Here is a 26653-nt window from a genome sequence, read left to right as displayed (position 1 = left end):
CACGCTCTAGGCGGTCGTGCGTCGTTCCGGCGCTCGAGATACCTATGAGCAGTACCAAATTCTTCCATAAGTCTTTCACTGTGTACGCCACATCACTTTGGAACCAACTTCCCATCCCTATCCAAAGAAGTCCTTCCTTACTGTCCTTCAAATCCCAGCTAAAAAAACATTTATTTGCTAGTATGAACTAGTACCTAATTTTATTCAGACAGTTTTTTTTTTTTTTTTTTTCTTGAGCATGACAGCCGCACTTCACGTATTTATATATATATATATATATATATATATGTTTATTTATATATGTATATTAGTATATTGTCATAGATTTAGTATATATGTATTATATATAGTTTGTATTTATAAATTTAGTGTATATGTATCTATTTATGTATTTGGATATGTATTTACTCTTTTTTGTGATTATTATTTTTTATTTAAATTCTTAGTGATTTTTCTCCTTTGATAACTGCACTGTACTCTCTTCCCGCTATTTGACAGTCACCCACTTCCATTGGTTGGCTGGAAGAGATTTCTTTTAGAAATAAGCCCACCTTTGCTAACTAAACTTTTAATTTTGTATTTCCTATGTGTTTTTATGTGCAATAAAGAATATATATACATTGTATAACAAAGGAAATAGTTTGTAATAATAATTTTTCATTAAAAAATAATAATGACATAATAAGTTCCAGTTTAAACTAGATAACAAGACAACACCTAGGCCGTTTAAATTGAATATTGTACACCAAAATATACAAGGCTTAGGAGGCAAAGAACTGGAATTAAAATTTAATATACATATAATGTGTATAACTGAGCACTGGATCTCGAGATGTAACAATACAGTAAATATTGAAAACTATAAATTGTCAAGTTCGTTCGTTAGAGAGAAGGCCATCCGCGGCGGTTCGCTTATATTAGTAAGAAATGACATACGTTGTAAATCGCGACCAGATATAGGTGCTCTCTCCGACGAACGCTCCATTGAATTGTCCTGCGTTGAATTCAATAGACATATTATAGTATGCGTGTATCGACCCCCCTCAGGTAGTTTTGAAGTATTCGAAGAGAAAAAGGAGGATGTTCTGAATAATTTGAGTTCCAATAGTAAATCTTTAATCATATGCGGAGACTTCAATATAGATATAATACAGGTGACATCATTAAGCCTCCGTCTTCTAAACTTATTTAAATCTTTTAATTTGTTTAATATGTTCTTTGAACCAACTCGTATAACGAATACGTCCGCTACTTGTATAGATAATGTTTTTTGTCATTGTGGGCCTGTAGAAAAACAAATTATTACTAATCTGAGCTCGGATCATTGTGGTCAAATGTTTTCGGTAATAGATAAAACAGTCGCAGAACGTAAACAAATATCAATTAGATCAATTACTGAAAATAAAATTAATCTTTTTAATAATAGAGTGAGTGAAAGAATTGCAAACTTAGAAATAACCGGATTAAATCCGAATCAGCTATATTGTAAAGTTTTTAATTTACTCTCTACAGAGTTTGATAACATTTTTAAAGTTAAACAAATATATAAAAACTCGAAATTAGCTTTTAGCGACTGGGCAACTGTTGGTATATACCGAAGCAGAAACACACTATACGAATTATATAATATGAGGCAATGGAATCAAAATCCGGAGTTCTTGTTAAAAGTTAGAAATTTTTCAAAAATATTTAAAAAGGTATGTGGCCAGGCTAAGTCTATGCATATAAGAACAAAAATTTTGAACTCTAATAATAAAATTAAAGCTACATGGGATGCTATTACTACTGTATCTGGGAGATCTAGAGCTGTCAGTGAACCTATTAAATTAAAAGTTAATAATATAATCTTAAGTTAAGATTTAGAAGTTGCAAATACTTTTCAAAATTTTTTTTCTGATATATCAACTGAAGTAACACGTTCACTGCCATCATCTCCTTCGGAGGCAGAATTAATACTAAAAACCCATGTAAATAGTTGTAGACAAAATTTTGTGTTTAAGAATGTGTCACCAGAAGAAATTGTCAAAACTTTTAAAAGCCTTAATTTAAAGAAAACTGGTGACTTATGGGGCATGTCTGTTAAAGTTTTTAATTCAATTATACCTAATATTGCTCCTTACCTTGCTTTAATTTTTAACAATTGTGTAGAATCCGGTACTTTTCCTGATTTAATGAAATATAGCAAAATAGTGCCGCTTTACAAAAGTGGAGATAGATCTGAGCCTGGAAATTACAGACCGATTTCTGTTTTGCCATCCTTAAGTAAAGTATTTGAAAAAATAATGTTCAACCAGCTCACAATTTTCTTAAATATTAACAATTGTTTCCATAGTGAGCAATATGGTTTCACCAAAGGCAAGTCCACTACGGATGCGGGTGCTGCACTCCTAAAGCACATTTATGACGCATGGGAGAGGTCACAAAATGCAATTGGAGTGTTTTGTGACTTATCCAAAGCCTTTGATTGCGTAGACCATGTAACTCTGTTATTAAAATTAAAACATTATGGTATACAGGATACTGCCCTTGACCTTATTGCCTCATATTTAAACCAAAGAATCCAGAAGGTTAGTATAAATAATGTAAAATCATCTGGATCTCCTCTAAAGCGTTCCACAAGGATCTATACTTACTACTCCTCTTTTATTTCTTCTTTATATTAACGATCTGCCTTTTATGTGAAGAACCTATGTGATATTGTACTTTTCGCGGATGATACCTCTTTAATATTTAAGGTTGACAGAAATAAAATAAACTATGACGATGTGAATAGCGCATTATCGCATATTCTTCGTTGGTTTGATGTTAATAATCTAATGTTAAATGCTAAAAAAACTAAATGTATTGAGTTTGCTTTACAAAATGTTATAAAAAATAATTTCAGTCTACTAATTAAAGGAGAAACTCTCAATTTGTCCGAATCAGCTATTTTCTTAGGTGTAACTATAGATTCCAAACTCCAGTGGAACGCTCATCTGGAAGCACTTGCGGATAAACTCAGCTCTGCCGCGTTTGCAATTAAAAAAGTAAGACAAATGATGGACGTTGAAACTGCCCGACTAGTCTACTATAGCTATTTTCATAGTATTTTATCTTATGGAATGCTGCTATGGGGCAGTGCTTCAGACATAAATTCAATATTTATCCTCCAAAAAAGAGCCGTGAGATATATTTATAAACTAAGAGGGCGAGATTCTCTGCGAGATGTTTTCAAAGATGCAGGTATTCTTACAGTTGCTTCCCAATTTATATACTATAATATTCTCTTTGTCCGACAAAATATACATTGGCATAGTAAACATAGTGACATACGATAGAAACGAGAAATAAAGATAAGATTATTACTCCAAGTTTTCGCCTCCAAAAAGTTAATAAATCTTTTATGGGTCTGAGCATACGTGTATATAATAAAATTCCACAGTGTATTCTAGATTTGCCACTTCCAAAATTTAAAATATCAGTAAAAAAAATTGTAACAAGTAAAACTTATTACACTGTTCAAGAATACTTAGAGGACAAACATGTATGGAATTAATGTCTATTGAATGTAATGCAGGATAGCTGCCAGCTAATGTAACAGATTGTGATTGTACCATTGATTTTGAAAAGAGCAACTGTTGAGTTTCTTGCCGGCTCTTCTCAGCAGAACTGCCTTCCGAACCGGTGGTAGCTTTTTGTTCATATGTTCATTCGACGATTCAAAAGTGCTTATTATAAGTTTATTTGAATAAAGAATATTTTGAATTTGAATTTGAATTTGAATTAGAATTTATTGTAGAAGCGGCCGTTCCCGTGATTTTATTTAGTATCCTATTTAATAAACATAAATTAGTTAATTCACTGCCTGGCGTATTATTTAAATATTGCGTTACAATTTGATCACAAGTATTAATAAATCTAGTTAATACATTAGGGTTTCCATCAAATTCCGGCACAACCCTAAGGATTTTGTAAACGCTATCAAGGTCTTGAGCCATATTGAATTTTTCGTTATTTAAAACTTGAAAATTATTTTCTAAACCTAAATCTCTACTACTATCTATACTACGATTACGGGCCTGCTGCGATGCAGATTCCCGTTGTCTATAAACTCTAGGATGATAATTTTTGGAAAGGAATTACAACTAGGAAAAGAGCAACACGAGAATAGTTCAAATGTACTCACAAAAATTTCATTTCTGGGTTCTCCTCGTGAATCGAAGTCTGGATTCTCCTCCTGGTTCTGCAGCTGGTCCGTAGGTTCAGGATACTCGTGCTGGTGCTTGAGAGCCACCCGGGTGGTCCGCGGAGACGTTAAATTCGATATTCCCGAATTTTAAGTTACGTTGCTTGCGACCCGGCCCGCGAGTATCCTACCGACTGCGCCAGTTACGTTAGCTACAGCCAGAAGATCGAAAACTGTTTTAAACTAATTTTAATTAATTAAAAATAATTACAATTAAACTTATTACTAAAAGTGAAAGTATGACCTACTCGATGTAAGCTCTAACGATTAGTGATTTAGAAATTACAATAAAATATATAATTCACAAATTGCAATTATGCATTCCCACACTGATGATGTCAACACTCAACACCTGTTCCCCTTTTAAGGAATTCCTGCATCGGCGTTCTTCTTGGAAAATACATATGTAACTAGCGTAGGCTTAAAAATTACTACTTAGAACAATATTTAAAATAAAGTATCATAATATGTACGTATGTATACATTTCCGTATTATTTTAATATGTATGTATGTATGTGTGTATGTATGTATGTATGTATGTATGTATGTATGTAGTTTGTGTGTATATGTTTTTATATTTGTATGTATGTGTATTAAATAAATATATATATATTATTTATTTAATTATTTATTTTTTTTACTTTGTTAAGTAATACTTTTTGCGCCTTACTATAATCTCTTGCATAAGTCCTGCACTTTTAATGGTTGCCTGTAAGAGATCACTTGCAGTGATAAGGCCGCCATTGCACATGTTAATTTAAGTACCTATGTATCTTTCTTTTTCTTTTCTTTCTTTTTTTTTCTGTGAATTTTATAGATATATATTTTCTTTTCATGTGCAATAAAGTATTATTATTATTATTATTATTATAATATAGTAAGTAACATAACATAGTAAGTAATACATAGTTAATTGCTTTTACAGCAAATATGGAAACAGAATCGTCGTGGGGATGTTGCAATACGCCTAAGAATAAGGATCGATATATAAAATGTTTGCATTGCAAAAAAGGTTACCACTTCGGTTGCTTGGGAATTGACTCGCATTCAATTGCGCTTACTAATTGGAACTGTCCTAAGTGTAATAGGTATAAAACAACTGATGAGACGCCTGTACGTACTGCAGGTAACCGTACAAATTCAAAAGCTACTGATTTTAATGTTACTAAAAGGTCATACAAAAGGCAAGCTCTTAGTTCACCGACGTCACCAATAACAAATGAACAAATTACCCACGATAACATACGAAATATTGTGAGCGACGCTATTGAGAAACAAATGTCTAATTTAATGGTCAGCATTAATAAAACAATAACCAACACTATTGATACAAACTTTAAAAGATTTGAAAACAAAATTGAAGAATTGCAAACGTCAGTTACTTTCATGAGTAATCAATACGAAGATATGAAACAGCAACTCGACATGCACTGTGAAGTAACTTGTCAATTAAAACACGATAATGAAGCTCTACAAACTACCGTGAATACTCTACAAAATAAAATTAATATAATGGAACAACAAGCTCGAGCAAACAATATTGAAATTCAATGTGTACCAGAATCTAAAACTGAAAATCTGATCACTATAGTTAAAGAACTTTCAAAATCTATAAACCTCAATATAAAAGATAATGAAATTGCTCACTGTTCTCGCATTGCCAAAATAAATCCAAAATCGACGAGACCAAGATCAATTATAGTCCAACTTAGTGCTTCCTTGGTCCGCGACCAATTTATAGCAGCTGTGAGCAAGTACAACAAAAGTAACCCCTCCAACAAACTTAATTCATCTCATCTTGGTATTGGTGGAAACAAGGTTCCTGTATATGTTTGCGAACATCTAACGACACCAAATAAATCACTTCACGCTGCCGCTCGTAAAAAAGGAAAAGAGTTACAGTACAAACATATATGGGTTCGAAATGGGCGTATATTTATGAGAAAAACTGACGACGGCGACTACAAACTCATTAACAACATGGATTCCCTGAACAAACTTACGTATGTAAGACAATTGTCAGTGTGAGGGTATTTTACAGAATATAAAATAATAATACCCACATAATTATTTATAAAAGAGGAAGGGAACGGCTATAAAAAGTGACGTTTTTGAAGGATTGGGGCAGTACGTCGTTATTCTGCCTGTCGTAAGGTGTAAAATTGTGACAGTGTTCAAGTATTTAAAATCAGTGTTCACGCAAAACGCCGAGTCATTCATTCATGAGTACATTTCGATCCTCCATGCGCATAATCTGTGAAGTTTCCGGTTGTCTATATTGTCTATGAATAAAGCGTCTTCCTGTTGTACGAGTGTACTGAGTACTACGTGGTTTAATTTATCTCCCCTTAAATACTACAATAAAATCCCCACCATATGGTCCTTATTCGAGCCTGGATGTGTGGAACAGCATCAGGAATTAATATTAAACAAGGGATTATAATAGAAGTCGTTGGACATCAAGAATTATACATATAGTCGGAACTCGACATGCAATTTTGCAATGTCATTACAAGGTTATAGAACAAGAAGATTCTGTGGTCTGGAATTAGGATATTCTGCTATAATAATTATTGATGATTAGTTTAACCAACACTCTTAAGGTAGTATTTAAGATTTCAAATATTGTTTAAGGTTAGTATCAAACATATTTTTGTAAATCTTACTTTTAAACTTAGCGTCATACGCCATATTGGAATTTGTGTATTTGATTTGCATTACTTTCATTTATATAAAGTTTATATAATCCAAAAGGATAATAATTATAAAATATATGTATTTTTATTAGTAAATTATAAACTTATATAGCAAAATCCTTTACATAATTGCTAAAGTTTAAAGTTTGTATGTTTGCATAGTTAATACAGTTTAATAAAGTAATTATTGTTGTAACTAACTTAATAAATTAATAAACAATATATTAGATACACTTGTTAAATATTTTCATTATCAAATATAATAATAGTTCTGCGTTATTTGTAATAATTAGCATTATACCTATATTGTTAGTAATTATTACTTTGTATACATTCCAGGTTGTCTGTACTAGCTTGCGAAATGCCAGAGGATAAGGAGCTTATCAGGAAAAGGGCTAGTTTTAAGGGAAGAGTAACAGTATTCTCTAATTATTTAAATTCTTTAGAACATTTAACATTAAGCCCTTCTGAAGTAAATGAATTACAATTGCGTTTAAGTAGACTCGAGGCTATGTACGAACAATATGACGAAGTGCAATTATTACTGGAGTGTAGTACTGACAATATAGACAGTCAGTTAGCGGAACGTAGCGAGTTCGAATCTCTTTATTATAAATCACTATCGTTAGCTCAACAAATTCTGGCGGATTATAAGAAAAGAGATCAAGATAGTGAAGTGAGTGTACATTCAAATATTTAATGCGTAAAGCTACTAACTATACAACTTCCTAAATTTAGTGGGTTTTATACAAACTGGTTAGAGTTTCGTGATACATTCGAAAGCCTTATTCATTGTAACGATGAAATGAATAATATTAATAAATTTCATTATCTAAGGTGTTCGCTTGAGGGATCCGCTGCTGTGGTAGTTAACTCGATTCAGTTTTCGGCCGCTAACTATTTGGTAGCATGGAAACTCCTTTGTGATCGATTCGACAATAAGCATTTGTTAATTCAACACCATGTTTCAACATTGTTTAATATAGACTCAATTCGTAAAGAGTCATCAGTCATTTTAAAGAATTTAATTGATCAAATTAATAAAAATTTGAGCGCTTTAGACTCATTAGGCGAACCTGTTAAGCAATGGGATACTCTTCTCATTTACATGATTACACAAAAGTTAGACAGTAAAACGTTCCGTGAATGGGAGGAATATAAGGGCCGTCTTGATAAAAATTGTAAAATATTGTTTTCGACTTTTTTGAATTTTCTCAGAGAACGAGCTGATTTAATAGAAACTTTAGAACTTTCGAATCCGTCTGTCTTTAGTCATACAAATGCTAAAAATGTAAAAGTTAAAACAATGATTATATAAGATGGACATAATAAATATAAAGCAACTGATGTTGTTAATTCTAAATTAAATTCTATTTCTATTAAATCTAAATTATGTCAAAGGTGTAACGGTGACCATAAATTAAGCGTTTGTCCTCAATTTTTTGAGCAATGACTAGTGAAGCTCGCTGGCAAATTTTGCCAAGTTATAAAGTATGTTTTAACTGTTTTTCTTCAGGTCATTATGCTAATAACTGTAAAAAGGCAGGATGTAAAATATGTCGTCGTAGGCACCACACGCTTGTTCATGTTACAGAACACTGCAAGTCTAAACCCGCGTCAGCTCCTGAGGCCACCGTGAACATTAACGACAATGACAGTGGTACAAATGCATCCACTACTTTAACGCATGGTCCGAGCTTATCGTTATCTGCACATGTTAAACAAGGCGATATTTTGCTTTCAACGGCATTAATAAAAGTAGTAGGTAAGAATCAAACGTTACATACAGCCCGCGCTCTTCTTGACAGTGGCAGTACGTCGTGTCTCATGACTGAGGAGTTCCATGAGAAATTAGGTTTATCTGCTAGTACTGTAAGCAGCACAATCGTGGGAATTAATAATACATTGTCCACTATTAATAAACGAGCCGTCGTGTCAATAGCGTCAATGAATGATAACTTTAAAGCAAATGTTAATTGTTTCATTTTAAATTCAATTACTGACAACGTTCCGAGTACGCACGTAGATTTGCTAGGACTTGACATTCCTAAAAACATATGTTTGGCTGATCCAAATTTTAATACACCTGGACCTATAGATATATTACTCGGTGCTGATATCTTTTGGGACTTGCTAGGATCTCAAATGATAAAATTAGGAACAGGGCAGCCCATTCTTTATGAGACTAGGCTTGGCTGGCTTGTGTCTGGCCCGACTAGTGTTACCATTAATTTAAATTATACAAAAAATAAATGTCATGTTTCTAAACTTATTTCAGATGATACTAATGAAAAATATAATGATAATATACAACAGCTACTTATACGGTTTTGGCAATTAGAAGATGTTCATACCACATCTCATTATTCCTCTGAGGAAAAACAGTGCGAAGAACATTTCGTAAAAAATACTGTGCGTCTTAATAACGGGCAATTTTGTGTGAGGGTTCCGTTAAAATATTCTCCTCAATTGCTAAGCGAATCTTTATCCCGTGCCAAACATTGCTTTACTTCATTAGAACGTAGATTTAAATGCAAGCCTAAATTTAGTAAAATGTATAAAGACTTTATGCTTGAATATGATCAGTTAGGTCATATGTCTAAGTGCGACAAGGTAATTAAAGGTTCTTATTATATTCCGCATCACGGAGTCATTCGGGAAAGTAGCACCACGACAAAATTGAGAGTGGTTTTTAATGCTAGCAGCCCAACAACTAATGGTATTTGTTTTAATAATATACAAATGGTAGGTCCTGTAGTTCAAGATGATTTATTGTCTATATTACTACGGTTCAGACAGCATAAATATATATTAGCTGGAGACATTGAGAAAATGTATCGAACTGTAGTTGTTCATCCAAGTGACAGACATCTTCAGCAGATTGTCTGGCGTGATAGTCCCTCATGTCCATTACAAGTTTATCAGCTCAACACTGTTACTTACGGCACAGCTAGCGCCCCGTTCTTAGCAACGAGATGTATTCATCAGTTAGGCTTAGAATGCGCCGATAAGAAGGTTTCTGAAGTTATTCTTCATGATTTTTATGTAGATGACCTTCTCACAGGTGGATCTGATATCAATGAAGTTAAGGAATTACGTCGTAAAATAACCTCCACTCTTGCATCAGCAAGAATGCATTTAAGAAAGTGGAAGTCAAACGACATGCGATTATTAAATAATTCCGATTTTCCACACTCATCATTAGATTTGAATGTTGGAGGACATGAAGCGACTAAGACATTAGGGCTAGGTTGGCAAACGATGCCTGATAATTTATACTTTCCTATTGGTGAAACTTTTGTAGATAATAATAGTAAGCGTGAAATACTATCTATTATTTCACAGATATTCGATCCTTTGGGACTTTTAGGTCCCTGTGTTATGGTTTTGAAAATACTACTTCAAAGGTTATGGTTATTAAAATTGTCCTGGGATGAACAGTTGCCACAGGACATTAGTAGAATTTGGTCAGATATAGTTAGCAAACTACCGCAAATTAATACAATCAAAATTCCACGTTGCGTCATTATTGATAGCTTTAAATACATAGAACATCATATTTTCTGCGATGCGTCTGAACAAGCGTACGGTGCGTGTCTGTATATCCGCAGTGTTAATGACAAGGGTGAGATATTAGTGCGTTTATTATTAGCTAAAGGTCGCGTTGCACCACTTAAGCCGACAACTATACCAAGACTTGAACTCTGTGGCGCCTTAGTAGGAGTACGCATTTATGAGAAGGTTAAAGTCTCACTAAGGTTGCAACCAAAGCGCGTGTATTTTTGGACCGACTCCACAATCGTTTTGGGTTGGTTGAAAATGCTGCCTAATAAGCTTCAGCCTTTTGTTCGCAACAGAGTTGCAGAAGTTTTAGCTAACGTATAATAGGCGACACTACGCTTCTTACCTCATAGCGTCGTTATTTCCCATCAGAGTAACATCGTTTAAAAGTGAAAGTGCTGTGGTAAGTGTAGTGTTGGAGGTGGAATTTCTTCACATCGTGAACCGGATTTCTATATCGGGCCTACTCCTGGAAAGGCCTCCAGCAAAGATGTTCATCCTCATCAAGAGAATTTGCTTTTGTGAAATTCAAAGGTAACAAAATGGACAACGGGTGAGTCATTTGAATCTCTTGTTTAACAAGTATCTACATGCATGTAATACTGAACAGTATTGCTTATTATTTATATTTATATTGCTTGGTATTATATATACCAATACTGTAGTGGATTCTGAGCTTACCGAACACGGCTGTGTTAATAAGAACCTACAATAAGGTTAGGTATATGTCTCAGATTTTCAGCAGTTATGGCCCAATTTTATTCAACTAACGGGCATTGCAAAAAGCAAGAGGACTCATCGCTTGTTTAACGCTCTCGGCATAATGTCATGCGATGTAAACGGAGTTTACTAAATAAATCGGTTTTCACCGAGTTTACTTAGTTGTATTATCCATTAATATACTACCTTCGTTTAAATACGATAAATTCGTTAGGAGCGTATCCTGAGCGAGTTATCAAATATATAAAAAATTCTGTTCTCCTCATATATATCAGAGAAGCGGATTATTTAATAGTTGCCAGTTGTCAAAACCAGATGGCGTTGCCTGTCACTCTGACGTGACACCGATCGATGACAATCAGAAATGGGATCGGAACAAGCTCCGGTCCCAACCACCTTATTCTGCGACATATATAAGTCTGTCTATTTTTAGATAAATCTTTTTTATTTATTTGTAATAGGATAATTACTAACGTTGTTGAAATGTTATAATCGCTGGGAGCGTATCCTAAGCGAGTTAACAATTAACAATGGATAAATCTGCGTGGGACTTTCTTTTGGCTTCTTTTGACAATTGCAGGCGAATACTCGGAAGAATTAGACACAAGGATTCGAAGACAATTTCAAAGCCTCCTGGCAGGAAAAGTGTTTCAAACACGGAATATCGGAGGTTCATTTTCTCAATCCTGGAGGAGTGAGGATAAAAGAATTGTGGATTTGCTGCTTATTCATGGTTACTGCCATCGCTGTGAACGTCATAACATTTAGCAATGGGCTCCATAGTATTTAGCAATCACGGGATCTTCTGTATGGCCTCTTCGGCAAAAGTTCTAGCCAGTCACCTTATCTTAGTTGCCTTAAAAGGGACTCGGGCTATTACTTGACATAAGGTATGTCCAACTATTTAAAGTGCATTTATCCGTACATTAGAATTTAAAAAAGCTCGGTACTATTTTAATGCTCTCAATTGTACGGGAGGGGGGCAGTTATAAGGAGGCTGCCTCTGAGCGTATCGGAGGCAGTGGCTGATGGTTTGGGCTCCGTAGGCCCTTCCCGGTTTAATCGCGGGAATGCATCTAGCCATTTACCTCCATGCCACCAATAATCCTTTTCCAAGATTATTTGAAGCAGTTAGACCTTCGTCAACCGTACATGCATCAAAAATTGAGAAGCATGCGTTGAGTATGAAACTCTAGCACGTTTAATTATACATTAGCAATTGTCAAGTATCAGTGCATACCGGATATCGACAGTATGGAGTGAGAACCCGCCGACGGGTAACACAAGCCCAGAACTTAGTACAAGGGTATTGCATGATTGTTAATAATTTTACTTAAATGTAACCATATCTTCCTGTATACAATTGTGTTAAGAAATACGGAGGCTGCCTATGGGTATATCGGAAACGGGTATAGATGGTTTGGGGGCTCTGAAAACTCTTTTCGACTTAATAATGAGCATTCTCCATATCATCTCTCTCTTTATCCAATAAGAATTTTCAAGCGGTTCGAGAAAGCAAGGATAGAAAATAGTTCGACTCACGTTCGACAACTGATAAAGCAAACCAATAAGAAATTTTCTAATAGATAACGAAAGGTTTATCAAAAAGAACAAAAAGTTTGATATATGGATGGTTGAGTAATGGATAAAAAGAAGCAATGTGTCAAAACTAAATTAAAAAACTGACTAAAATAGTGGGTTCAAGTATTATAAAAAGTCGCCGAAAGTTTCTTTAGGCTAATTTGGCATTATCCTCGTGCAAGTGAGTGCACATCCCCGCGAGTGCCGCGACAAAAGTATTTTATACCTAACGTACTATATAATAGATACCGTGCATCCCTGTGGTGCATTCGAGTAGCCATCAGAATTGAAGCTGATGTAGTGGAAGAAATCTATAATCCAGCTAGAAGAAAAGCATCCAGCTAGAAAATGCGAAGGCGACTGATCTTGGTATTTGGAAAAAGAAGTAAAATTTGCATCTAGCAAGAGTAAGAAGCAGGAGAAAGAGGAAAAGAAGGCAGCTAAATAATTCAGAAGACATATCAAGACCAAATTAATGTCGCCAGTTGAGCGACTTATTACTGAAGTTGTCAGATATGACGAAATATGAAATGCGAGAATTACAGACGACAACCTTTTATTACTAAGTTGTTGGATACCATAAAGTATTATAATCAATAATATTGCAAAAAGACTATCAAGAAGTTTCATTCGTTTTTTGTAACTTTGGTTCCAAAACTGAGGAAAGCTAATGAAAATGATCGTCTTCATGGGACATGAGGGCTGTGTAAAGGTAGTTACATATATACCTTGGCGATATCCACGTGCGTAACGTAGATATTCCGCCGCATATTGCCATGAGTTTTGCATAAACTGAACCTGGCTAGCGAGGTATACACGTAGTCACAACTCCAATATGGCGGAGAGCATGTTGGATGTGTACGACATCATTAAGTCCGGAGAAGTCGGACGTTTAAATTGAGTACATCTGTATTTAAATCGTATATTTTGACACTGTGAGGTTGCTCCTAAAAGCGAATTTCAGAGAGTGAACTATTGTAGTTCTAAAATACAGCTAAGAAGCGATAATTGAAATATTATAAAATTGATACCTTTATATGTAAATGTATAGTAGTATCAATTACTAACTTTATTACACTTCGAAGAATGATATAATCATTAGTCGGCCTGAATTTTGTTGAAAAACTAATGAGCTCATAAACTCACATTTTCTAACGCATCGTATATCAAGTACAGTTTGCTTCAAAACTGTACCTAAGTAGCAGATAGGACATTCATATCATGAATTGTCGGTCTGGTTGTGGATCGGGTAAGCATTCACTGATGCTTTTGTGAAGTTGTAATACTCAAAGTATGTGATAATGAAATCAAGTCTTAAATTTTACAAATGCGTTAAAAGGTTTGACCAGTATAAGAATATATTATTGGGCTAAGTACATAATATTTTAGAGAGCATTCTATTAAATACTCTAGTGTTATAAATATGTTGTACTAATGGCATCAATTACAAGGTAAAAAAATAACTTGGGTAACTACTTCATCATCATCATCATCAGCCTGTCCTCGTCCACTGCTGGACGTGGGCCTCTCCAATGGCGCGCCGCTGGGCTCTATCTTCGGACCGGAAATGGTGATTGGAGACACGTCCCCTCTGGTCAAAACCCGGCAGATTATATTTCGCGTGGAGTAGATATTGAAACAATCGGTTCTTTAACAGAATGGTGGTCGGGACCAAGTTTTTTTCTACATGATATTTCATCTTGGCCATCAAAATTTTCACAATCAGGCGATATTACGTTACCTGAAATTAAATCAAATGTATCTACATTAGTTAAATGTAATTTAAAAAATGAGTTTAACGGAATAATAAATTTTAATGTTTTTTCAAATTTTTTAAGGATTCAACGTGCCATAGCTTTCGTTTTGCGTTTTATTGACAGGAAATGTAGAAATTTACTACACACTGGTGTTTTAACTGTTGATGAATTGCAAAGAGCTTTAAATGTTATAATTCGCACTTCTCAAAATGAATCCTTTAGTGAATATAACATGTTGCTAAATAAAACTGAGCTACCTAAGAAAAGTCAGCTCCACAAATTTAAAGTATTTTTAGACGATCAAAATATTATGCGTGTTGGAGGTCGACTCCAAAATTCCAATTTTAATTATGATAAGAAGCATCCTATTTTACTTCATTCAAATCATCGGTTCACTAAACTAATGTTTGAATATGAACACAAAAGACTATTTCATGCTGGACCTCAACTGTTATTGTCATCTATCAGAGACACATATTGGCCAATCCGAGGTAGAAATTTAGCTAGAAAGTGTTACCTTAAATGTACACGTTGTTGTCGGATAAAGGGAGATACTATTACTCCCACTATGGGTTATTTACCACAGCAGCGGCTTCTAGCGAGTTTTCCCTTTCTATAAATATAGGGTTGGATTATGCGGGTCCGATTCAATCAGTGGTTCGTCAGGGCCGAGGTTCTAAGTTAGTTAAGGTTTACATTGCGATTTTTGTTTGCTTTACAACAAAATCAATTCACCTCGAATTAGTAGGTGATTTATCCAGTAATAGTTTTATCTTAGCATTAAGAAGGCTTATTGCACGCAGGGGTAAACCCATTAATATATACTCCGATAACGGTACTGCGTTTGTTGGTGCGTGCAATGACCTCTCGAGATTTCTTAAATCAAGCTGTGATTCAATTACGGAAGAAATGGCAAAGGAGGGTATTAAATTCCACTTCATTCCGCCTTATTCTCCTCATTTTGCTGGTCTTGCGGAAGCTGGTGTCAAGTCAACCAAACATCATTTAGTTAGAGTGCTGGGCCTTTGTAATCTCACGTTTGAGGAATTGTATACTACTTTAGTACAAATTGAAGCAATTTTAAACTCCAGACCACTGACGCCGATTACATCTAATCCTGAAGATTTAATGCCATTAACACCTGGTCATTTTTTGATTGGGCGTCCCTTGACTTCGTTGCCATCAAGTAATTTAATAGACTTCTCCATAACTTCCTTAACCCGATTTCAACGCATCGAGCAGCTAAGACAACATTTTTGGGCTCGGTGGAATAAGGAGTACATCTCAGAACTGCAGGTCAGAACTAAATGGAGATCATGTAAGGGTGTGCTACAACTCAATTCATTGGTGCTTCTAAAGGAAGATAATTTACCCCCCTTAAAATGGAAGATGGGTCGAGTGATTGCTGTGCATCCTGGCCCAGATGGAGTCATCCGAGTTGCCGACGTACGGACGTCCAGTGGTATCCTTCGCAGATCCTTCAGTAAAATTTGCCCATTACCTGCCTATTCTGAGGGAGAAGAATCTGGTTGAAAGAGAGACTTTCAACGCGCGGGGATATGTTCACGCAAAACGCCGAGTCATTCATTCATGAGTACATTTCGATCCTCCATGCGCATAATCTGTGAAGTTTCCGGTTGTCTATATTGTCTATGAATAAAGCGTCTTCCTGTTGTACGAGTGTACTGAGTACTACGTGGTTTAATTTATCTCCCCTTAAATACTACAATAAAATCCCCACCAATCAGTGTCATTGTTGGAACTATGAGTTTTAAAACGTGTATAAGTGTAAAGTGTTATATAGAAACAGTGTAAGAAGTGTGTATACGTAAAAGAGGAACAATAAATTGTGGTTATTAAGTATTTTATTATACTTAGCACCTGACATTTTTACAAATGTCAGAAGTGGGATCCAACACCTAAAGATAACTAGTGTTGTTTTTTTTCGCTAACGTTTGTTTTGGTTGACACACGTGTTCGTGAAAATATCTTTTTTTACTATTGAAAATGTTTATTTTACATAGTGGAAACAATATATAATAGTGTAAATAGATCCATACTAATAAGGTGATTGGTAATAGTAAGTAGTTGTGTTGTCTTATAGTCTAGATTAGTTTTAGTATATAGTTAGGTTATTTTATTTTAAGATGGATCCTGATCCTCCACCTGACCCCCCTGATCCTGGGGGGGGGTTATGTAAATCCCACAGTACAAATAGTGAATAGGAAAAGACAAGGAGAGGAAACATCCTCAAACCAAGATATAGTTAAAAAAACTATTATAGACCCATCCACCGCTACCCCTTCCATCCAAAATGTATGGATCCACCCTGCCATGTCCGAAACTCCAAAATCCTATATTAGTACTGATAAAGGTCCGTTTATCGTGTATGTGTCAAGGAAATCTCCTGATCCATCTGCAGGGACCTCTATAAGAGCCATTAAATTTGGTCAATTTCTCCATACTAATAAAATCACTGATATAGTTAATGATGGAGTTAAAAATGTTGGTCGCAATAAAATCAGTGTCCAATTTACATCTGCTGATGCAGCAAATAGATTTTTGAATAATCCTGTTCTTAGTCTATGTAAATATGTTTGTGTAATCCCGACATTTAATATTACAAGGATGGGAATTGTAAAAGGAATTCCCGTTGAATGGTCTTAGGAAGAATTTGTTGGCTCACTGATATTCCCTAGTGCGTGCGGAGAAGTTATAAAAGCAAGACGAATGAACCGCAAGAATGTAAGTGAGGGTGTAGTTACATGGGTTCCAACTCAAACAGTTGTAATTACTATACGTGGCCAACAATTGCCTGAAAGAGTGTTCTCCTATAAATCTGTCCTTAATATTGAACTTTATAAATATCCTACAATCCAGTGCCTTAATTGCTGTCGTTTTGGTCATGTTAAGTCACAGTGTAGATCAAAGCCAAGGTGCTATAGGTGTTCCCAGTCTCATACTGGTGATGCATGTGACATCCGGCAGGAAAATTCAACCTGCATCCATTGCACAGCTAAACATTTTGCAACTGATAAAGGGTGCCCTGAGTATGTAAGACAACAGAACATTAAGTCGGTTATGTCGCAAGAGTGTATTTCCTATATGGAAGCATCCTCTCGGTTTCCATCTGTCCAACGTTCCTATGCAGATGTTGCTAAGGAAATGTTTTCACCTCCTATTTTCACGAACCTCCAATCCCACCAAAGCAGACCTGCTGCTTCTTCCTCTAAATCCTACTCTAAAACAGTTTTCCAAGCTCCCCGTCCCCATGCTCCTATGGCAAAGGGATACAATAGACAAGCTCACCAGTCTATTATTAGCAGTTGTTCCTCATCCCTTCCTAATGGTTGTGCACTTAATCAAGGTTCTGACAGTTCAGCAGAATCTACAAAGGATCTGTTGATTGCTTTGACTGACACTCTTGTGAGCATAATCTCAACTGCTGATGAACTTCCTTTACCGTCCAACGTTGCCCAAAACCTACTCAAAATCTTCAATATCCTTCACAATGGCTCCACTATCCTTCCTACAGTGGAATAGTAAGAGTATTCGTGCTAAAAAGCATGAATTACTTTATATTATTTCTCTGCATAATCCTGTCATATTGCCCTCTCAGAGACGTGGCTGGTGCCTGACTCCCGATTCAGGGTGCCAGGTTTCGCCTGTTTAAGGGAGGACAGAAATGACGGGTATGGAGGTAGTGCTATCCTCATCCAGCACTCTTCTCCATATTCCCGTATTCCTCTCCCTTCTCATAGTCAACAGTTGAATGCTGTTGCTGTGAGGGTCCTTGGTATTTCTTTCCTTTCTGTTTACATCCCGCATCCTTCCCCTTCCATCTTTTTACAGCTTAAGTCTATTATCTCTTCGCTTCCTAGCCCTGTGGTGGTCCTGGGTGATTTTAACACCCATCACACTTTGTGGGGGTGTTACTACTGTGATGGATTTTCGCCTTCGTTGCTGGACATGATTGATGATGTGGATCTCTGCATTCTCAATGATGGATCACCGACTCGTAGGGTTAATCCAAATCAGAACCCTAGGTCTGCTATTGATCTTTCCTTATCTTCTCCTTCTCTTGCGTCCCAACTATCATGGTCTGTACTTCCATCTACCCATGGTAGTGACCATTTCCCGATTTTGCTGTCCTTAAATAATAGACTTCCTTCCACTCCTAGTCCTTCCCTTCCCCATAGATTTAATTTAAAAAAGGCCAACTGGAACGAGTACGCCGACTCTGTGGATTGCATGTTGTGCAATCTTTCTGAGTCTGGTAATTATGAGAGTATCTTTGTTTACTATGAAGGGTTTGTCTCTGCTATTATGTCTGCTGCTGACCTACATATCCCCAAATACCGCTCCATTCAGAATTGGATGCATTTCAATCCCTGGTGGGATCAGGAATGCTCTGATTCTGTCCTTCGGCGAACATCTGCCGAGGAGTCATACGCAGCCTGTATGACTATGGAAAATTTTATCGACTACAGACGCAAGGATGCGAAGTTTAGAAATTGCATTTGGAAAAGGAAAAAACGAGGTTGGATAAGTTTGTGTGAATCCCTTAGTCCTCGTTCCTCTCCTTCCCTTGTTTGGACAAATGTTAAGAGATTTCGCCGATCTCTTAACAATGTCAGCAGTCCCAATTCCAATAATCCTTCTGTTTGGCTCAACGATTTTGCAAACAAATTGGCTCCTCCTTTTGGTCCCATCCCAAGATTTATTTATATCCACGCCGGTTGAATCTTCGGAGGAAATGGATCTTCCTTTTTCCTTTGAAGAACTTAAAAACGTCTTAACGGATTTAAAGGATACCAGTCCAGGTGAGGATGGTATTTCTTACTCCTTTATTACAAGATTAAATGATAAATCTAAACACCTTTTTCTAAACATGATAAATAAAATATTTCAATCAGGCAATATACCCAACTCATGGAAGTCCCAAATTGTTATCCCTATCCTCAAACCTGGAAAATGTCCTTCAGATTTTAATTCCTATAGACCCATTGCCCTGGCATCTACTATATCTAAGATTGTTGAACGGCTTTTGAAAAATCGACTGGAATGGATAGTGGAAAGTAGGAATATCTTAGCGCCCTCTCAGTTTGGCTTTAGAAAGGGGCTAAGTACTATTGATAGTCTCAGTATTCTTACTACAGATATTCGACGAGCCTTTGCCAAAGGAGAGTATTTGGTTGGTGTCTTTTTAGATGTCGCATCTGCATATGATAATGTTCTTCTTCCGGTGCTCAGGCAGAAATTGCATCAGCTGAGTATTCCGCCGAGGATGTCCCATTACATATGTAATCTGCTGACCGGGAGATCGGTATCTGTAAGACATCCGCTTCTTACTATACCTTCCAGACTTGTCTGGAAAGGTCTTCCTCAAGGTTCAGCTCTTAGTCCGCTGTTGTATAACATATACACACATGACCTTGAATTATCTGTTAATAATTTCTGTAACATCCTTCAGTATGCTGATGACATCGTCCTCTATTACAGCTCAAATTCTGTGGAGGACATAACTTTTCGTTTAAATACTGCCTTGCACTATCTTAACCAGTGGCTCTCTGAGCATGGCCTGGCATTGTCGGTAGCTAAATGTCAAGCGGTCGTGTTTACAAAAAAGAGAGTAATTCCAAATTTTAAAATTCTGTGTGATAATATTCCCATTCATCTAACAGAAAACGTCAAATTTTTAGGCATAATACTTGATAAACGATTGAACGGAGTTGCTCATGCTGAATATCTCAGGCCATACTGGGTGGTGCAAAACTGGCCCGCTGCGGGAATAGCGACGACAGAACCCCTCGGAGTATGTCCGGTCGGAGTGTCTGCGTCAGTGGTGGTGCCCAAGCCCGTAACCTACCGAGCACCATTCGGTAAGGTGTGCCGTACGGGTCTTTGTCTATCCCCGCGATCAACCGGTCGTGCGACTCGCCTTTCACACGACCGATCTCCTCCTGCAGCAGCGTTCTCGCCTCGACATAGACGCGGTACAGTCGGTCTTCCTCCTCCTGCACCTTCTGTACCCGTCTGCGATAGTGGCTGTACTGGCGTCTCGCCGCAACGCAGGTGTTACGCAGTTGCGCGATCTCCCACGACCACCAGTACACTTGCCGCCGTTGAGGGCGGCGCCCGGAACGGGGCATTGACGCGTCACAGATACGCGTCAGCGCCCCCTGCGCCCAGGATGCGGCGTCTTCTGCAGACGCCAAGCTCTGGGGCAGCCAGGATTCCACTATCGCGGCCTCCTCCAACAACTGCCTGTCGAGACGACCCAGTTGCCACCGCGGTCCGAACTCTTGCGAGTTTGGACAGGGGGCTGGTTGCACCGCTGAATGTGTGGAGATCTCGTACAAGATGTAGAGGTGATCCGAGAGAGTCTCCACATCATCCAGCACTCGCCAGCCCCGAACACGACGCGCTAGGGCCGGGCTCGCGAACAAAACGTCCACGACGGATCCGCCCAGCCTTCGCACACACGTGTTCTTGGTCCCTCGGTTGAGCACAGACAAACCGGTGGCAACAACCCACTCCGACAGCGTCACACCACGCACATCCGTCGTTGCGGAGCCCCACACGCTGGACTTCGCGTTGAGATCGCCGGCCACCAACACCTCCGCCGGACGAAATCGCTCTACCATTTCCCCCAATCGTATAAGGAACTCTTCGAACTCCACCCCAACGACAACTAGGTCGCCGACAAGTGCTGCGACGCATCCCGCACCCTTCTCTACTCGTTAGAAGGGCGGAGAGCCCGCTGCGACCTGGGTGATAATAGTCACCACCCCGGTGTTGTCGGCTACCCAGTTGTCTCTGTCGGGAACGCTGTAGGGCTCCGAGACAACCGCCACCTGGATAGACCACTGCGCCAGGCTTTGGACCAATAAGTCTTGGGCCCGGGCACAGTGATTTATGTTCGCCTGCAACACACGGAGGGCCATTATTGGTCCTCCATGTGTTGCACCTCCCCTTCCCTGGCTGGGTGACTTGTACTAGCTGGCGCTTCCGGCCTCGTACGTCTTCTTCCCCCCTTTTTGGCGCTGGATTTAGCGCAGGTGGCACTACCCGCCTTATGGTTTGCCGGCTTCTGTGCTGCCTCGCAGACCGGGCAGTGTACATCGGCCGAGCACCCACGCTGTTGGTGCCCGGGTTGGCCACACCGGAAGCACTGGTTGCTTCGGTCAACTTCACTGGTGCACTTTGCCTGGCACTTCATGGCAGCGGTAGCAACGCTGGATTCGGGGCTGCAACAACTGCACCCTCGCGGAGACGAATCCCACGAGGAGCCTACTTCCACTCACCTTCTGCGCAGCCCCGACAGGGCAGCGGACCCAAGCTGCGCCTAGGCCGGCCCGGTCCTGCCGGATCTCCCCGACTTTGACGTCAGCCGCCGCGCAGCCACCAACTCGGCTGATTGCGGCTATGACATCCTCGGAAGTTGCAGAGTCGTCGAGGCCACTCACCCTCAACTCCGCACACTTTACCGGCCTCGACACCTGCACTTCTTCCGGGCGAAGGACCTCGCGCAGCTTTTCGGCCAACGCGTCCGCCTTGTCACCAGAGTTGGCGCCAGGTTTCTGGCACCGGTGGATGCTACCCGGAACCTAAGGTCGCTAATACCCAGGTCCTCCAGCTTGATGTTTTCTTTGACCTGGGTTAGCACGTCGGTGTAGGTGAGCTTGTCAGCGACAGCTGGCTGCACCTTTAGAACCACCACCTGCGACCTAGGTCGGCGCAACTTTGGTGCTTTCTGTGGTCGCTTCGCACTTTGCGTCACCGGCTTCGCGGCAGGGGTCGCCTTCTTCTTCGCCCCCCTCTTCGCCACGACATTCCACCCCTCGGCTAGGTTGGTAGGAGCCGGAGGCAATGGTCGGGGTTCAGCTGGTGCCGTTGGTTTAAGAGGCACCTTTCCCGCACCCTTCTTCTTCTTGCCCTTCGGGCCCTTTGGCGCAGGGTTTGCCGGCGCCATAAGCGTGGTCACGACTGGCTCAGCTCTCGCCTGTGTCTGACCCGCCTCTTTCCTTCTGTCGGCCGCTAATGGTGGCCGCAATCTCTCTTCCGGAGGAAGTCTCTCCTTGAAGGCCTCCAGCCTTGTGCTGACCATAGTGCCCACTTCCACCATTACAGTGCGCACTATGTCATCGACTGATAGAGCCTTCGCCGTTGCCTTTGGCGCCTCCACCGGCCTTGAGCGCTCCACGTCCGCTCTTAGGCGGGCAAACTCCCCTCTCAGATCCGCCAATTCCGCCTGCAGCCGCGTGTTCGAGGCTCTGAGGAGATGGACTTCCTCCGACGCCGTCCTGTTCGCCAAGGTGTTCACGGCTTTGGATATCGCACCCGCGGCCTCCTTCAGGGCCTTCGTGAAAGTACCCTTTAGGTTCCCTGACTTGGTGGCGACTCTGTTAATAACAGCCAGGCTTTCAGATACCTGGCAATGCAAGTCAGAGACTAAAGGCTCCTCGGGGCGATATTCTAGCGACACGTCTGAGAGCCTTGAACTCGCGCGGCTCTGTATAGTTGCGGTCATACCCGCTACCTCCTCTTCCGCCCTCAGCCGACGCTCTTCGCGCTTGGCCTCATTGAGCGACTTTCTAGCAGCCAAGTCGATGTTCTCGCCAGGAGCAGATGGTGGGCCCTGGCTTCTCTTGGCTGCCTTCTCCTTTGCCTCTTCTTCTTCCGAGGACCCAGAGTTTCTCTCTTTGTTCCGGCGCCTTTTCCTGTCCTTCCGGAACAAGGCCTTACTCCCTTCTTGCGCATTTGCACTGGTCGAGCCGACGGACATTACACTGTCCGCGTCTGACTCCGAGCCCGCCCAGAACCGACCCCGCGACAAAGTGGACGACCTGGACCTTCCACTAATAATGGAGGCAATCTCCTCCAGGTCCAGTCGTTCAACCACGACTTGCGCCGTCTTCAGCGCACCTCCTATCGGCAAAATTGCCGGACTATCGGCCCTCCTTGGCCTCGTCCCTCCCACAGCTCTCTCCTCTGGCTCAACAAGCAGAGCACCACTCCTCTCGTGCACTCCCGCACCCTCGACGCTCACAACTACTCCTCCCTTCTCAGCGTCCACACCAACTTCGCCCATCCCGGGCACAACTACTCCTCCGTCCTTCTCCACACTCACTCCGCCCATCTCGGGCCCCTCCCCAACAACACATCGGTATGACTGCCCCCCCCCAGATTCGAGGGGCTTGCGTGCCGTAGCACGGAGGGATTCCCCGGCCTCGTAGAGACCGGAACCCTCCTGGGGTAATGAATTAGAATTCTGCAGTACCGACATATTTATACTGTTCCACAGTTGGGCTTTTCTGTCGGGGTGTGCTCCCCTAGGCCGTGTCCATAACAATGGACTAAAGGCACGCCCATGCCTAGCTGGTTTTGGTCCGCGCCGGGAATAAATTCCCGGTCCACTCGCCCGCAAGTGCGAGTGGTTTCCCCTATCCGCCACCGGGGGACGCGCCCAGTAGGAGACCAGCAACTCCCTTGGGAAGAAATGTTCAACCTTTTTTTTTTTTTTTTAACGTGAGGAAATCCTTTTACGGATACCGGCCCGAGTGGGGACTCGAGCGGGTTATGTGGGACTCGCGGACTTGGCAGATGTAGGCCATCCGCATACCCACTAAAACCTCACGGTGCTCCTCCTCGACCGCCACTGGCCGCGAGACGCGGGGACTAGAATCGTCCACGAATCGCGGCGGCGGGAGCCTGCTAGGCACGTCGCGGAGTCAAGGGTGTGTGGGCACCCTCGACGGCCTGCTCGGAGTAGCGCGCGGGAGCAACCTGCGCGCGCCTACTCGGGCCAGGTTGGTAGGCGGTCAGCTTCCCCAAGCTGACCGCCCTCTGGCACATTAGGGCGGAAGGCGGCGATCGTGTGCCGCCCTCCGGCGACCCGGTCTCTTACGGGGGATGGCGACTTCGGCAAAAGCCTCCCTCGCCCGTTCCGCCGACTCCTTCTCGAGCACCACTGCCTCGCAGAAGGATGAGACCGCGTCCCACGACGTCTCGCTACCGGCCATGGCCTTGACTACGGCCGGCAGGGAAAGGTCGTCCCCGATGACGTCGCGCAAAGCGCGACGTTGAGACGCCCAGGCTGTGCACACCTCCAACGTGTGCTGGGCCGTCTCGTCGAGGCAGTCGTCGCAGTGGTGGCAGCGAGCGTCGGGCTCCCTCCCAGCGATCCGACACAGGTAACCCCCGAAGCAACCATGCCCCGTGAGCACCTGTGTGGTGCGGAAGGTTAGGACGCCGTGACGCCGCGCTAACCACTGGCGGAAAACTGGACGAACCGCCTCGATCGTCAACCGGCCGGCAGATGGTGTCGCCAGCCGGGATTCCCACATTCTTACCGCGGTTTCCCGCGCCTCCTCCGTGCGTGCCTGGCTTGCCGGTTCCACGGACACTAGGCCTCGACGCCGGCAATAGACCGACGCCAGAGACAGAGCATCCAGATCCCACGGCATGACTCCAGCCAGCACGCACGCCACCTCACCGGAGATGGTCCGGTACCCCCGTATCGCCCGGATGGCCATCACCCTCTGCGCACGTCGCAGCAGAGTGATGTTGTGCCGATCCAGAGCGTCCGCCCATACGGGAGAAGAAATGTTCAACCTAACCTAACCTAAGAATAAAAATCTTTTGTTTATTAAAAACTTCTCATTTAATATATATATTTTCGATTTATTTTTTAGTTGTTATTGTGGAATTTTAGACATGCTCAAACTTGTAACAGATTTGCTATTACTAACGCCATTGTTTCTTTATTAGTCATAAGTGATAAGCATACAGTTTGAATATTATCGTTATCACTTCCGGTATTTTAATAGGTTTGTTCCGCTACATTGTGCAAGTTAGTATAAAACGACTGTGTATCTTTTTTGGATTCATCACTAAGTTGTTCAGTGTCTTCTTGTTAAGAACTATTGTGCGAGTGTTGTCTAGTAAGTGCTAACCACATGGAAACCATTATGGATGTGAGTATTACTTTTTATTCATATTATTTTGTATTTTACTGTGATTTTTTACAACTTATGTTTTTTACCACTCTCTAACGTTTTTTAGATAGCATAGAAATTTATTTTATTTTATACTTATTTTCGTTTGTATTCATTGTTGTAGTTTACCTGCTGCTTGGGTAGGAATAAGGCAGAATACAAGGAAAACCCGTATAAACAGTATTACTTCCCGACGATATTTACGTCTATAGCACACAAAAGCTGTCAAATACATAGAACATATAAAATGGAGAATGTTGTTTTATAAGAAGACCTACTGTTAATTAAGAACTAAAATCTACACTTATGTTTCTGTGCTTGGCTATTTGTATTAAATAATCAAACTCAGCATAAACAATACAATTTATTGTATTCATTGTTGTAGCTTACGTGGTGCGTGGGTGGGAATAAGACAGAATATGAAGAAAACACATATAAACAGTATTACTTCTCAACATCTGACGATGAACGTACCTCACCATACCCTATCAAGAAGCGAGAGAGATCAAAGAGCAGTGACTCTCTAAACGAGTTCTTTCAAGAACCTCCTCCGAAGATAAAAAAGACAAAACTACGTTCTTCATCGGTGGGGCGAGCGACGAACGATGGTACCTCATATATTACTACCAACGAAGATGATGGATCCAATGCAACACATCTCATAAAAATTGAGATATTTGAACTGAAAAAACTGGTTGATGTACCACCGGAGGAGCACTGGAAACATGCAGATGTGAGGGTCAAATATTATAACAAGAAAAATAACCACCACCAGCTTACACGAAAGTTGGTACATAGTATCACCAAAGAAATTTCTAGTGCACCAAACCTAAAAAAATATCACTTTAAACAAAAAGACTAAATAAATTATTTTACTAAAATTTTACTGTGTTTTATTTTCATCTGAAAGGCATTTTAATAAAACCAAATAATATTTTTTACATTAGCATTTATTATTTCACTCATACATATTTTTTTACATAATGTTATTCTTGTTTAAAATAATATAAAAGATTGAAACATATCGTTTAACAGAAGATCATTATTATTTGTATCTTGATTAAACATTTCAACAAAGTTAGTGAGAGACATACCTCTACGCTTAAGATATA

General features: G+C 40.2%; 4 protein-coding genes across 5 annotated transcripts; all 4 read left to right on the top strand.

Moving 5' to 3' along the window:
• The first annotated feature begins 5034 nt into the window (after window positions 1-5034).
• LOC146526535 (uncharacterized) lies at window positions 5035-6550 on the top strand. Its single transcript, XM_085207034.1, has one exon. The coding sequence runs from the start codon at window positions 5157-5159 to the stop codon at window positions 6252-6254; it is 1098 nt and encodes a 365-aa protein (XP_085063160.1). The 5' UTR covers window positions 5035-5156; the 3' UTR covers window positions 6255-6550.
• A 1821-nt stretch (window positions 6551-8371) lies between these two features.
• LOC146526534 (uncharacterized) lies at window positions 8372-10807 on the top strand. Its single transcript, XM_085207098.1, has one exon. It carries the CDS (start codon window positions 8372-8374, stop codon window positions 10805-10807), a length of 2436 nt encoding a protein of 811 aa, XP_085063224.1.
• Window positions 10808-11228: 421 nt separating this feature from the next.
• On the top strand, window positions 11229-16233 carry LOC146526533 (uncharacterized). Its single transcript, XM_085207035.1, has one exon. It carries the CDS (start codon window positions 15064-15066, stop codon window positions 16072-16074), a length of 1011 nt encoding a protein of 336 aa, XP_085063161.1. The 5' UTR covers window positions 11229-15063; the 3' UTR covers window positions 16075-16233.
• Window positions 16234-24813: 8580 nt separating this feature from the next.
• LOC146526532 (uncharacterized) lies at window positions 24814-26423 on the top strand. 2 transcript variants are annotated; one of them, XR_014879394.1, is made up of 2 exons: window positions 24814-25520; window positions 25666-26423. XR_014879394.1 is itself a non-coding variant. In XM_085207037.1 (2 exons), the coding sequence occupies exons 1-2, from the start codon at window positions 25503-25505 to the stop codon at window positions 26401-26403; spliced, it is 495 nt and encodes a 164-aa protein (XP_085063163.1). In that variant the 5' UTR covers window positions 24990-25502; the 3' UTR covers window positions 26404-26423. The 2 variants fall into 2 exon arrangements, 1 of the variants encoding a protein (XP_085063163.1); XM_085207037.1 differs by having other exon boundaries at window positions 24990-25520; window positions 25927-26423.
• Window positions 26424-26653: the final 230 nt, after the last annotated feature.

This window comes from Heliconius melpomene, unplaced genomic scaffold, assembly GCF_056956725.1.
Source record: "Heliconius melpomene rosina isolate 202511_hmr_F unplaced genomic scaffold, ASM5695672v1 ptg000031l, whole genome shotgun sequence".
NCBI classification, from domain to species: domain Eukaryota; kingdom Metazoa; phylum Arthropoda; class Insecta; order Lepidoptera; family Nymphalidae; genus Heliconius; species Heliconius melpomene.
The sequence above is the reverse complement of the archived record's forward strand: the minus strand, read 5'-3'. Positions and strand labels throughout refer to the sequence as shown.

Coding starts and splice junctions, on each gene's coding strand:
- LOC146526535 (XM_085207034.1), top strand. CDS start 5,157: ATGGAAACAGAATCGTCGTGGGGATGTTGCAATACGCCTAAGAATAAG.
- LOC146526533 (XM_085207035.1), top strand. CDS start 15,064: ATGTACACGTTGTTGTCGGATAAAGGGAGATACTATTACTCCCACTAT.
- LOC146526534 (XM_085207098.1), top strand. CDS start 8,372: ATGACTAGTGAAGCTCGCTGGCAAATTTTGCCAAGTTATAAAGTATGT.